This window comes from Phyllobates terribilis, unplaced genomic scaffold (assembly GCF_046119375.1).
Source record: "Phyllobates terribilis strain yellow unplaced genomic scaffold, ASM4611937v1 Scaffold_4__5_contigs__length_816908805, whole genome shotgun sequence".
Taxonomy (NCBI): Eukaryota; Metazoa; Chordata; class Amphibia; order Anura; family Dendrobatidae; genus Phyllobates; species Phyllobates terribilis.
This window is the reverse complement of record NW_027362764.1, coordinates 708,965,547-708,978,258: the sequence shown is the minus strand read 5'-3', so window position 1 is coordinate 708,978,258 and position 12,712 is coordinate 708,965,547. Positions and strand designations below refer to the sequence as shown.

At 44.3% G+C, this 12,712-nt stretch overlaps 2 protein-coding genes across 7 annotated transcripts in view; one reads left to right on the top strand and one right to left on the bottom strand.

The window, feature by feature from the left end:
• The window catches only part of MTERF3 (mitochondrial transcription termination factor 3), a 48,583-nt gene extending 41,737 nt beyond the window's left edge, over positions 1–6,846 (bottom strand). Inside the window, exons 1-2 of one of the 5 annotated variants that reach the window (XM_073679644.1) lie at positions 6,575–6,632; positions 717–1,560 (exon numbers count right to left, since the gene is read on the bottom strand). In XM_073679644.1, coding sequence (XP_073535745.1) covers positions 717–897 — 181 coding nt within the window. In that variant the 5' untranslated portion in view covers positions 898–1,560; positions 6,575–6,632. Of the gene's footprint in view, positions 1–716; positions 1,561–2,307; positions 2,452–6,574; positions 6,678–6,698 lie in introns of those variants that run through there. The other 4 variants (XM_073679647.1, XM_073679646.1, XM_073679645.1 and 1 more) reach the window with 4 other exon arrangements.
• Positions 1–12,712, top strand: part of PTDSS1 (phosphatidylserine synthase 1) — a 71,229-nt gene that overhangs the window by 31,790 nt on the left and 26,727 nt on the right. Inside the window, exon 3 of one of the 2 annotated variants that reach the window (XM_073679642.1) lies at positions 6,975–7,088. The exons of the other annotated variant lie outside the window; for it this stretch is intronic. Coding sequence (XP_073535743.1) covers positions 6,975–7,088 — 114 coding nt within the window. The remainder of the gene's footprint in view (positions 1–6,974; positions 7,089–12,712) is intronic. 2 annotated transcript variants of the gene reach the window in all.

Sequence of the window (12,712 nt, the reverse complement as noted above, 5' to 3'; positions counted from 1 at the left end):
GAAAGTAATCGGTGTCCTACAAACTCAATGCTCTGCCAATGTCTTAGGTAAACTATTCCCAACCAATTCACCCCCCCTGCTGTTACATTTGTAATTGTGCATTTTTTCAAGACATATGAACTTTTTTGTTCAAAATAGTCACTATTTTTTCAGACATAAAAAATTTTTGCCACTAAATAATTTGATCAAATTTCCCTTTTTTCCAAAAATGGTTTCACATATGTCTTGCATTGGTGACCTGTGTTCATGCTTCTCTGGTGGAAGCAAAACTGAACTTTGGGATCCTGAAAAACGCAGCAAAAAAACGCATCAAAACCTACTTTTTATAAGCAGCTTCTTTACTGCCAAGAGCAGATTTAGCCTGCAGAAAAAAAAAGCAGCAAAAACACAACGTGTGAACATAGCCTTACGTATATTTTTATTGCATCCTGCCATTGTCTAATCTGTGTATCAATTCCTCTTGGTTTTAAAGATCTCTGCTTGCTGAGACTGAATATCAATCTTGATTATTTTCTACGAGAAGCTGAAAGGTCGATCCTACCCATGCGATGATTTGGGGTTTGGCATTACAAAATAAGTCACAAAATTCAGAACATAATTCTGCAGGAAAAAAAAAGGACACGCACAGAGCTGTATTTGCAGATTTAATATTTGCAATGGAATTTGTTGGCGTTTGCTTGTAGAATGTCACCTAGAAGCTCATGAAGGACACTCACCTCCTACATTGCACAGGAAATACTTTTGCGTGGACATGTAAACCATGTACGTGCTGCAAATTTTTTTTTCCCAACCTGTAAAAAAGCCACTTTGTGTTTTGATCGCATGTCCAGGACAGATCTGCAATCTCTCCAAGTAAAGAATTGATGGGTTATTCCTAAGATGGAAGGTTGTCCCCATCTATAGTCCCAGCAGTCAGGAGAATGATGCTCTGTAGCTCCACGTCTTGAATGGAGCGGAGGTGGACACAGCCAGTGTTAAGTGACATTCGTTGTCTATGGGACTGCAGGAAATGGGCGACTGCTGCACTTTCTCCATAAGTTACACAGACAATGAATGGAGTAGTGGTCGAGTGTAAGCTCCTCTGCTCCACTCAGTAGGATCTCTGCAAGGGCTGGCTCCTGGCTTCTAATGGTTCTCGTGATCACAAGGGCTCCCGACAGTCAGGACACCAGTGATCAGTATGTGTTGCCCTTTCCTATGGGCTGCAGATAAACTATCTTGACAATAACCCTTTGTAGTTCAGATTTATCAGCAGCAAGCAGAGATCTTATGACAACTGTGCAGGTTTACCAAAGTTTTCATCAAGCCAAAATTATCCAGCTTCTGGTACTTGAGAAGAAAATGAGCATTGCTTCCACATCACATACCAGGCTACCTTAATTACCAAAAAAACCCTTGTATTGCACTGTCCAACACAAGGGAGTCTGCGGGGTCCTCATGGTATAAAAGGTTTCTAATGTATATGGTGGCAAAACTCCTTCTGGGATCTGGTAATCCGGGTTTTGTGATTGCTGGACGCTTGTTTCGTGGCATCGTTTATGATCATCTTATGTTGTCCCCCTGGAGAAGCATCAGAGACAGGAATTATATTACATTTAGCGGCTTTTGCCTCGGTCTCGAGACATGGTGACCTGATGGATGAACGATCTGAAGGAAATTGATCTTGTACAAGCCAAGATGGGAACTGTCACCACACGTACCGGACACACAGACGCGTGAAAGAGCCCAAATAAAAAGCTGCGCCCAAGTCTAACTGCTGCAATCGAGGCTAGTTTAACCCCTTAGACGCCACTGTTAATACCGACATCAGCATTAAAGAGGTTGGGAATGGGGTGCCGACGTCATCGTCACCGATACCAACTACAAAAACCATCACAAGGGCACGTAAAACCGCTGACGCGTTTCAGACGACGCGCATCCTTACTCACAGCCATCTTTTAGTATTAGTATATATAAAAAAAATTAAAAAAGCTGATAGTACATGTAAAGGCGGCTCATGATGAAGGACTCGTATCGACTAAAATGCATAGATTTACAGACATTTTTGAGATTTTGTGTGTGACAAGTACAGAGCGGTTTTATACCGAAGCAACAGAGACGGCATTTTTTTTTCTGATATATTAGAGTTTTGCAGCGCATATAGCAGGATCGAGGCTGGGGAGTAATAAAAATAAATAAAAAAAAAAACAAAAAAACATATATATATAGAAAAATGTAAACGGCAGTGTTACGTTTTTGTTTTTTTTTTATCCACCTCCTCCCCCAAAAAATGGAATAATACTCCGTAAGAAGGTGATAAAGACATACAGACACGAAATGGTGATAAACTGCATCTGAAATTGACCAGATAGGAAGTCTGCAGCTCTAAAGATGCTGAAGTTGGTTTCTTATTCGACAATTTTTGTTTTGCTGTTTTTCACAGGTTTAATTACAAAAAATAGATAAATAAATGAACAAATATATTGCAGCGAGGGGCCCTGATGTGAAAACGCTTAAAAGCAGCTACGAATGTCATAAAACTGGCACAAAAATGACCTTCAAAGTGGGCACTGAAGGGCGTTACTGAAAGGTTTAAATGACTTTGTGTCACTAATCTCGTACCAGTATTTCATACAAAGTGATGGCCCACATCAAATTCAGGTTCCTCCAGCCTGGCCCAAATGGGTTCCGGTCATCAAAATGGGCATCAAAGCGGGCAAATAGCCACTTTTCACACATTTCAATAAGTAACTGGTGTTTTTCAGGGTTTAAAGAACTTTGGGCCACTAATCTCACACTGCCACTACATACATAGTGATGGCCCACATCAAATTCAGGTTCCTCCAGCCTGGCCCAAATGGGTTCTGGGCATCAAAATGGGCATCAAAGTGGGCAAATAGCCACTTTTCACAGATTTCAATAAGTAACTGGTGTGTTTTTCAAGGGTTAAATGACTTTTGCCCACTGATCTCATACTAGTATTTCATACATAGTGATGGCCCACATCAAATTCAGGTCACTCCAGCCTGACCCAAATCGGTTCTGGGCATCAAAATGGGCATCAAAGTGGGCAAATAGCCACTTTGCACAGATTTGAATAAGTAACTGGTGTTTTTCAGGGTTTAAATGACTTTGGGCCACTAATCTCACACCACCACTACATACACAGTGATGGCCCATATCAAATTCAGTTCCCTCCAGCCTGGCCCAAATGGGTTTTGGGCACAGAACAGGCATCAAAGCGGGCAAATAGCCACTTTTCACACATTTCAATAAGTAACTGGTGTTTTTCATTGATTAAATGACATTGTGCCCCTGATTTCATACCAGTATTTCATACATAGTGATGGACCACATCAAATTCAGTTCTTTCCAGCCTGGCCCAAATGGGTTCTGGGCATCAAAGTGGGCAAATAACCACTTTTCACAGATTTCAATAAGTAACTGGTGTGTTTTTCAAGGGTTAAATGACTTTTGCCCACTGATCTCATACTAGTATTTCATACATAGTGATGGCCCACATCAAATTCAGGTCATTCCAGCCTGGCCCAAATGGGTTCCGGTCATCAAAATGGGCATCAAAGCGGGCAAATAGCCACTTTTCACACATTTCAATAAGTAACTGGTGTTTTTCAGGGTTTAAATGACTTTGGGCCGCTGATCTCACACTGCCACTACATACATAGTGATGGCCCACATCAAATTCAGTTCCTTCCAGCCTGGCCCAAATGGGTTCTGGGCATCAGAATGGGCATCAAATTGGGCAAACAGCCACTTTTCACAGATTTGAATAAGTAACTGGTGTTTTTCAGGGGTTAAATGACTTTGGGCCACTGATCTCACACTGCCACTAAATACATAGTGATGGCCCACATCAAATTCAGGTTCCTCCAGCCTGGCCCAAATGAGTTCTGGGCATCAAAATGGGCATCAAAGTGGGTAAATAGCCACTTTTCACAGATTTGATCCCTTTTTTCCCTTAGCCATAACTTTTTTTTTTGGGTCAATATGGCCATGTGAGGGCTTATTATTTGCAGGACGGGTTGTACTTTTGAACTACATCAATGATTTTACCATATTGTGTACTAAAAATGGGAAAAAAATTCCAAGTGTGGTGAAATTGCAAAAAAAGTGCAATTCCACAGTTGATTTTTTTTTTTACAACGTTCACTGAGTGCTAAAACTGACCTGCCATTATGATTCTTCAGGTCTTAACGAGTTTGTAGACACCAAACATGTGTAGTTAATTTTTTATTTAAGTGGTGAAAAAAAAAACAAAGTTTGCATAACATAAAAAAAATTGCGCCATTTTCCGAGACCTGTAGCTTCTCCATTTTTCAGGATCTGAGGCCGGTAAGGGCTTATTTTTAGCGCGCTGAGGTGACGTTTTTATTGATACCATTTTCGGGTAGATTTGATGTTTTGATCGCCCATTATTGCATTTTATTGCAATGTTGCGGCGACCAAAAAAATTTAATTCTGGCGTTTCGATTTTTTCTCTCGTTACACCGTTTATCGATTGGATTAATTATTTATGTTGATAGATCGGGCGATTCTGAACTAGGCGATACCAAATATGTACATGTTTTATTTTGTTTGGGGCAAAAGGAGGGTGATTTAAACTTTTATATTTTTTATATTTTTAAAAACATTTTTTACACTTTTTGCTTGATTCTATAGTCTCCATGGGAGACTAGAAGCAGCAGTTGCTTGATTGGCTCTGCTATATACAGACAATGAACAGATGGCCTGTGTGTAGCAGATTTACTCACTTGCTATGAGCGCCGACCACTGGGCGGCACTCATAGCAATCTGGCAATGACAACCCATCGGTGACCTGTGATCATGTGACTGGTTCACCGATGGGTGGGGCCTATGACGCGCGGAGATAAATGCCGCTGTCAGAGATTGACATTTAACATTTTAACAGCCGCTGGTGGATCGCGATTCCACCCGCGGATGTTGCGGGCACATGTCAGCTGTATAGATCAGCTGACAATTGCCTGTAAAGGTGCGACTCAAAATGTGCACCAAACAGGGGGTTATGACGTGTGTCGTACTATTACGGCACATGTCATAAAAGGGTTAAAGTACAGTTATATATAGTGACTTACAGCTGACGTTCTTTCTGGTGGAGTTGTTCACTTTTTCCATATTTTCTGGCCCAAACCGACATGACACCTGACTTCTCACATTTCAGGCAGCGTCTCCATTTATCTCCAAGCTGCACAAACTCCTTATCCTGCTGATACCCCAATAATGAGCTGCTGTCATATGTGCCCATACTACTGGTACTGTGTGCTCTCCTACTGAACCCCACCCCTCAACTGTCCCGGAAAAGTATGGTGACCCCAACACAGTATGATCCCCCAACTGTGCCCCCACACAGCACTCCATGCAGTATAATGGGCCTACATACAATATAATGGCCCCCACCTCTCCACACTATATAATGGCCCCCACACAAACCTTCACACTGTCCATACAGTATAATGCACCCCCATAGTCCATACAGTATAATGCATCCCCATAGTCCATACTGCATAATGCACCCCCATAGTCCATACTGCATAATGCACTCCCATATAGTATAATGCACTCCATAGTCCATACAGTACAATGCACCTCTATATAGTATAATGCACTCATGAGATCAGTGCCCGATAAGTAACACTTATTCAAATCTGTGAAAGGTGACTATTTGCCCACTTTAATGCACAGAACTCATTTGGGCCAGGCTGGAGTATCTGAATTTTATGTGGGCCATCACTATGTATGAAATACTGGTGTTACATCAGTGGCCCAAAGTCATTTAACCAATGAAAAACACCAGTAACTTATTTAAATCGGTGAAAATTGGCTATTTGCCAACTTTGATGCCCATTTTGATGCCTAGATCCCCAGGCTGGATGGAACTGAATTTGATGCGGTCCATCACTATGTATGAAATACTGGTATGAGATCAGTGACCCAAAGTCATTTAACCCAAGATTTGAATAAGTCATAATTACTTATTCAAATCAGTGAAAAGTGGCTGTTTGCCAACTTTGATGCCAAGAACCCATTTGGGCCAGCCTGGAGTGACCTGAATTTGATGCGGCCCAATGCTATGTAAGTAATGTTCGTGTGAGATTAGTGGCCCAAAGTCATTTAACCCCTGAAAAACACCAGTTACTTATTCAAATCTGTGAAAAGTGGCTATTTGCCCGCTTTGATGCCCATTTTGATGCCCAGAACCCATTTGAGCCAGGCTGGAGTGACCTGAATTTGATGTGGTCCATCACTATGCATGAAATCCTGGTATGAGATTAGTGGCACAGTCATTTAACCCTTTCAGTAACGCCCTTCAGTGCCCACTTTGATGCCCATTTTTGTGTCAGTTTTATGACATTTGTAGCTGCTTTTAAGCGTTTTCACATCAGGGCACCTCGCTGCAATATATTTGTTCATTTATTGCAATTAAACCTGTAAAAAACAGCAAAAAAGAAATTGCCGAATAAGAAACCAACTTCAGCATCGTGCAGCTCTATCAACAGAAAATCTAAAATCTTAACGACGAGAGATGCGCGACCGACCGCCCCACCACTCTGATCACCTGCCTCCTCCGCTCCTGCCCTCGGCGCCTCCGCAGATCGCTGCCCACGTGGGTACCTACAGAGCGGAGCACTTCCTGTTTGGACTGTACCACGCTGTGCCCGCAGGGGGGGATTCCTACTTACCGTCCTTGTACACTGACTAGCTGCTGCTCACAGTGTGGTAATAACTATCAGAGGTCCTGTATAACCATGGAGATGAGCACTGTACACAGCACACGGGGTAGGGGCAGACGTGCCCGAGCTGGGAGCAGCCCCCCCCCGCTCTCTTCCGATTGGTGCGGCCCGCGCTGTGACTGTCGCTTCCTGGGTTGGGCGGAGAGGGCGCTGCAGGGACATGGCGTCCTGTCTGCGCTCCAGGACTCTCAGCAAAGATGATGTCAACTATAAACTTCATTTCAGGATGATCAACGAGCAGCAAGTGGAGGACATCACCATAGACTTCTTCTACAGGCCGCACACCATCACCCTGCTCACCTTCACCATCATCAGTCTTATGTACTTCGCCTTCACCAGGTAAGATGGCTGCAGGGCAAGCTCATCTAATGCCAGCCTACTACAACCCCCAGCAGAGCCTGCAGCTGAGACTTGTAGTACCACAGTGTTAGCTGATTGGTAAATCTACGAGTGTATGTTCGATAAGCATAATCACTGGGCAGAATGACTACTACCCCCATCATGGACCACGAACCTTGTCACTGGGCAGACTACTACTCCCATGATGGACCACTAACCATGTCACTGAGCAGACTACTACCCCCATCATGGACCACTAACCTTGTCACTGGGCAGGATGACTGCTATCCCCATCATGGACCACTAACCTTGTCACTGGGCAGGATGACTACTACCCCCATCATGGACCACTACCCCGTGTAGGTATTACTTTCCATGGGATTATCCCGCTCTTATGACCTGTCATGTGTCTCTGGCTTTTGGAAGAAAGTGAGTAGAAAATAAACGAAAACCCAAAAGTGGAGAATTGCCCAGTTGGGAAGGGGCGAAAAGAGGAAATTTCCGTGAGATGCAGCAACATAGGGCTCTGTTCACACAGCGCAGAGAAGTACCGGTCTGCCAGTAATATCCCATGTTAGATCAGTATCACAGAGAGCACCTAACTACTATAAGTGAATTCATAATATAGAAAATGTCACTGACCGGAGGGGGGGGGGGTTAAATTAATTAAAAAAACTTTGTTGAAAATAATTATTATAATTATATTATTAATATTATAAATAAGGGTTATTTTTGATCAGTGTAGTCCACCCGGGTCAGTGACACATGTGAGATCAGCACTCAGCAGCCTTTCTACAGACGTATAGATAATATATTGTACAATCCACATCCTGAACTCTTCTTTCTCGGAGCAGAAGGTGAGTGGCGTGCCGGGGTGCGGCCATCAGTCTGCAGGTCAGGTAATGGCTGATCAGTCATTCAGTGAACACTATTGTAGGAGTTAACTTCTGCACAAATGGTTTTCCACAGGAGCAGAATGTGATTGGTGACATTTTATTATTCCGAAATCCGACAGTGGATACAGATTAATGGTCGGCGTGTGATCCGATTCTTTGGGATGAGGAGAAGATGGAGAAGTTTTTTTCTACATTGTATCAGTGCGCGGAAATCAGATTGCACTCAGATGTCAGCCAATTGCAGTCTGATGAGTTCCATGGACTCATTGACTTGCATGGACGAGTGCGATCCGAATATCAGATCAAACTCGGACATGCAGCATTTTTTTTTTCCTTGAATACTCTTACCATGTTCATGGCCCCATAGAATATCATTGATCCAAATGCGATCCGATGTTTTGTCAGATCGCACTCAGGCCAGTAATACGGTTGTCAGCACGAGCCCTTAGATCAGGGATGTCAAACTCAAACACACAGAGGGCCAAAGTGAAAAACTTGGACAAAGTTGCGGGCCAACCAATATACAGTATACAGAATCCGTACAGAATAATGGGCCCCACATAGTCATCCATACAGAATAATGGGCCCCACATAGTCCGCCATACAGATTAACGGGCCTTACATAGTCCTTCATACAAAATAATGAGCCCCACATAGTCCTCCATACAGTATAATGGCCCCACACAGTCCTCCATACAGTATAATGGCCCCACACAGTCCTCCATACAGAATAATGGTCCCCACATAGTCCTCCATACAGTATAATGGCCCCACACAGTCCTCCATACAGTATAATGGCCCCACACAGTCCTCCATACAGTATAATGGCCCCACACAGTCCTCCATACAGTATAATGGCCCCACATAGTCCTCCATACAGTATAATGGCCCCACATAGTCCTCCATACAGTATAATGGGCACCACATAGTCCTTCACACAGAGTAATGGGCCCCACATAGTCCACCATACAGTATAATGGGCACCACCTAGTCCTTCACACAGAGTAATGGGCCCCACATAGTCCACCATACAGAATAATGGGCATCACCTAGTCCTTCATACAGAGTAATGGGCCCCACATAGTCCACCATACAGAATAATGGGCATCACCTAGTCCTCCATACAGAGTAATGGGCCCCACATAGTCCACCATACAGAATAATGGGCATCACCTAGTCCTCCATACAGAGTAATGGGCCCCACATAGTCCACCATACAGAATAATGGGCATCACCTAGTCCTCCATACAGAGTAATGGGCCCCACATAGTCCACCATACAGAATAATGGGCATCACCTAGTCCTCCATACAGAGTAATGGGCCCCACATAGTCCACCATACAGAATAATGGGCATCACCTAGTCCTCCATACAGAGTAATGGGCCCCACATAGTCCACCATACAGAATAATGGGCATCACCTAGTCCTTCATACAGAGTAATGGGCCCCACATAGTCCACCATACAGAATAATGGGCATCACCTAGTCCTCCATACAGAGTAATGGGCCCCACATGTGGTGACCATAATACTGTATGGCGGATTATATGGGGCCATTATTCTGTATGGAGGAGTATATGGGGCCATTATTCTGTATGGAGGAGTATGTGGAGCCCATTATTCTGTATGGAGGAGTATGTGGGGCCCATTATTCTGTATGGAGGAGTATGTGGAGCCCATTATTCTGTATGGAGGAGTATGTGGGGCCCATTATTCTGTATGGAGGAGTATGTGGGGCCCATTATTCTGTATGGAGGAGTATGTGGAGCCCATTATTCTGTATGGAGGAGTATGTGGGGCCCATTATTCTGTATGGAGGACTATGTGGAGCCCATTATTCTGTATGGAGGAGTATGTGGAGCCCATTATTCTGTATGGAGGAGGATGTGGGGCCCATTATACTGTATGGAGGACTATGTGGGGCCCATTATACTGTATGGAGGACTATGTGGAGCCATTATACTGTATGGAGGACTATGTGGGGCCCATTATACTGTATGGAGGACTATATGGTGCCATTATTCTGTATGGAGGAGTATGTGGAGCCCATTATTCTGTATGGAGGACTATGTGGAGCCCATTATTCTGTATGGAGGACTATGTGGAGCCCATTATTCTGTATGGAGGACTATGTGGAGCCCATTATTCTGTATGGAGGACTGTGTGGAGCCCATTATTCTGTATGGAGGACTATGTGGAGCCCATTATTCTGTATGGAGGACTATGTGGAGCCCATTATTCTGTATGGAGGACTATGTGGAGCCCATTATTCTGTATGGAGGACTATGTGGAGCCCATTATTCTGTATGGAGGACTATGTGGAGCCCATTATTCTGTATGGAGGACTATGTGGAGCCCATTATTCTGTATGGAGGACTATGTGGAGCCCATTATTCTGTATGGAGGACTATGTGGAGCCCATTATTCTGTATGGAGGACTATGTGGAGCCCATTATTCTGTATGGAGGACTATGTGGGGCCCATTATTCTGTATGGAGGACTATGTGGGGCCCATTATTCTGTATGGAGGACTATGTGGGGCCCATTATTCTGTATGGAGGACTATGTGGAGCCCATTATTCTGTATGGAGGACTATGTGGAGCCCATTATTCTGTATGGAGGACTATGTGGAGCCCATTATTCTGTATGGAGGACTATGTGGAGCCCATTATTCTGTATGGAGGACTATGTGGAGCCCATTATTCTGTATGGAGGACTATGTGGAGCCCATTATTCTGTATGGAGGACTATGTGGAGCCCATTATTCTGTATGGAGGACTATGTGGAGCCCATTATTCTATATGGAGGACTATGTGGAGCCCATTATTCTGTATGGAGGACTATGTGGAGCCCATTATTCTGTATGGAGGACTATGTGAGGCCCATTATTCTGTATACTGGCTGGCCCGCAACTTTGTCCAATTTTTTCATTTTGGCCCTCTGTGTGTTTGAGTTTGACATCCCTGGTCTAAGTCTACTATAAAGAGAAGACTTAATGAGAGCAAATACAAAGGATTGACCACACGGTGCAAACCGTTTATCAACCTTAAATAGGGCTAGATTAGACATTGCCAAAAAAAAACACCTAAAGAAGCCGCCCAGTCCTGGAAAAGCATTCTATGGACAGATGAAACTAAGATCAACCTGCATCAGAATGAAGGGAAGAAGAAAGTATGGAGAAGGCTTGGAAGGGCTTATGATCCAAAGCACAGTGCATCCTCTGTAACACATGGTGGAGGCAGGGTGATGGCGCGGGCATGCTTGGCTTCCAATGGCGCTGGGTCACTGGTGGTTATTGATGATGTGACTGAAGATTGAAGCAGCGACGGCTGATTCCTGAAGTGTACAGGGCCCTGCTTTCTGCTCAGATTCAGCCAAAGGCAGCAAGGTTGATTGGACGGCGCTTCATAGTACAGATGGACAATGACCCAAAACATCCTGCGAAAGAAAAGAAGTGGAATATTCTGCAATGGCCGAGTTATCACCGGATCTCAACCCCATTGAGCAGCATTTCACAGGCTGAAGACAAAATGTAAGGCAGAAAGACCCCCCCCCCCCCCCCAAACAACAACTGGTGTCCGCTGCAGTAAAAGCGGCAAAGCCTCACAATGGGGGAAACCCAGTGATGGTGACGTCCATGGCTTCCAGACTTCAGGCCGTCATTGGAAAGGATTCTCTACAAGTATTAAAAATGAACATTTTCTACGGTAAAGTTAATTCGTCCAATTACTTTTGAGAATGGGACTTTTTTTTTTGCATGCTAATGTGAGCGAGTCCTTAGTCTGAGAAGCCGACGGTTCAGAGTAAGACATAGCTGGTTTTGTAATGGCGAAGACGGTCTCTGATTCTCACTGCCCGGAACTTGAGCAGCATCAATCGCCTGACAGGTTTCCTTAAGTCACATTTATAAGTAACACTTGTTCACCTGCCTACAAACTATTCTGGGAATTGCCTCTTTAGAGAGGAAAAGGGCTTGAACTCTGTAGCGCAACCTATTGGAAGCAGAAATCCTACATGTCGCTATCGACCCTTTATCGAGTTGTGCAATATGACTTAGGATAAAAGCCAAAGCAGAATCTCAATTTACAGACACGGTGTTTCGGGCTATGTCACTCTCCACAAGGAGAAACGTTACCCCTTAGACCTCAGTCCAGAGTCTGTCGTCTAGCCAAATCAGTTCTCATACTTTGCACTGATGAGGGCCAACAGCCCGAAACACCGTGTCTGCAAATTGAGATTCTGATTTGGCTATTATCCTAAGTCATATTGCAAGACTCGTTAAAGGGTCGATTGTGACTTGTAGGATTGCTGCTTCCAATAGGTGGCGCTATAGAGTTCAAGTCCTCTTCCTCTCTGAAGAGGCAATTTGCATATTACATTTCCCAGAGGAGCATTGCACGGCGAATAAGCCTCTTTACCTTGGCATGCCAGAGCCCACCTCCTCAAAGCTTTTTCTTGCCAAAAAACTGGTGCAAAATCTTTGAAAAGTTGCACAACTCAGAGTCTTCCCTCGGACTTCAGCAGATAGTCCGTGTTCGGCGTTCAAGCCCGAACAGTGACTGTCCAGTACGAACGCCGAACATTTATGTCCGGGTTGGCCCATCTCTACTCACCACCACCGGTCACCCGACCCTGCAGCTAATCGGTGGCATCAATGGTGAGATCTCTGGTGGTCGTGATGTGATCACTTTCCGGTTCTGGCGGAGACCTTCAGAGCGGCATCGCTG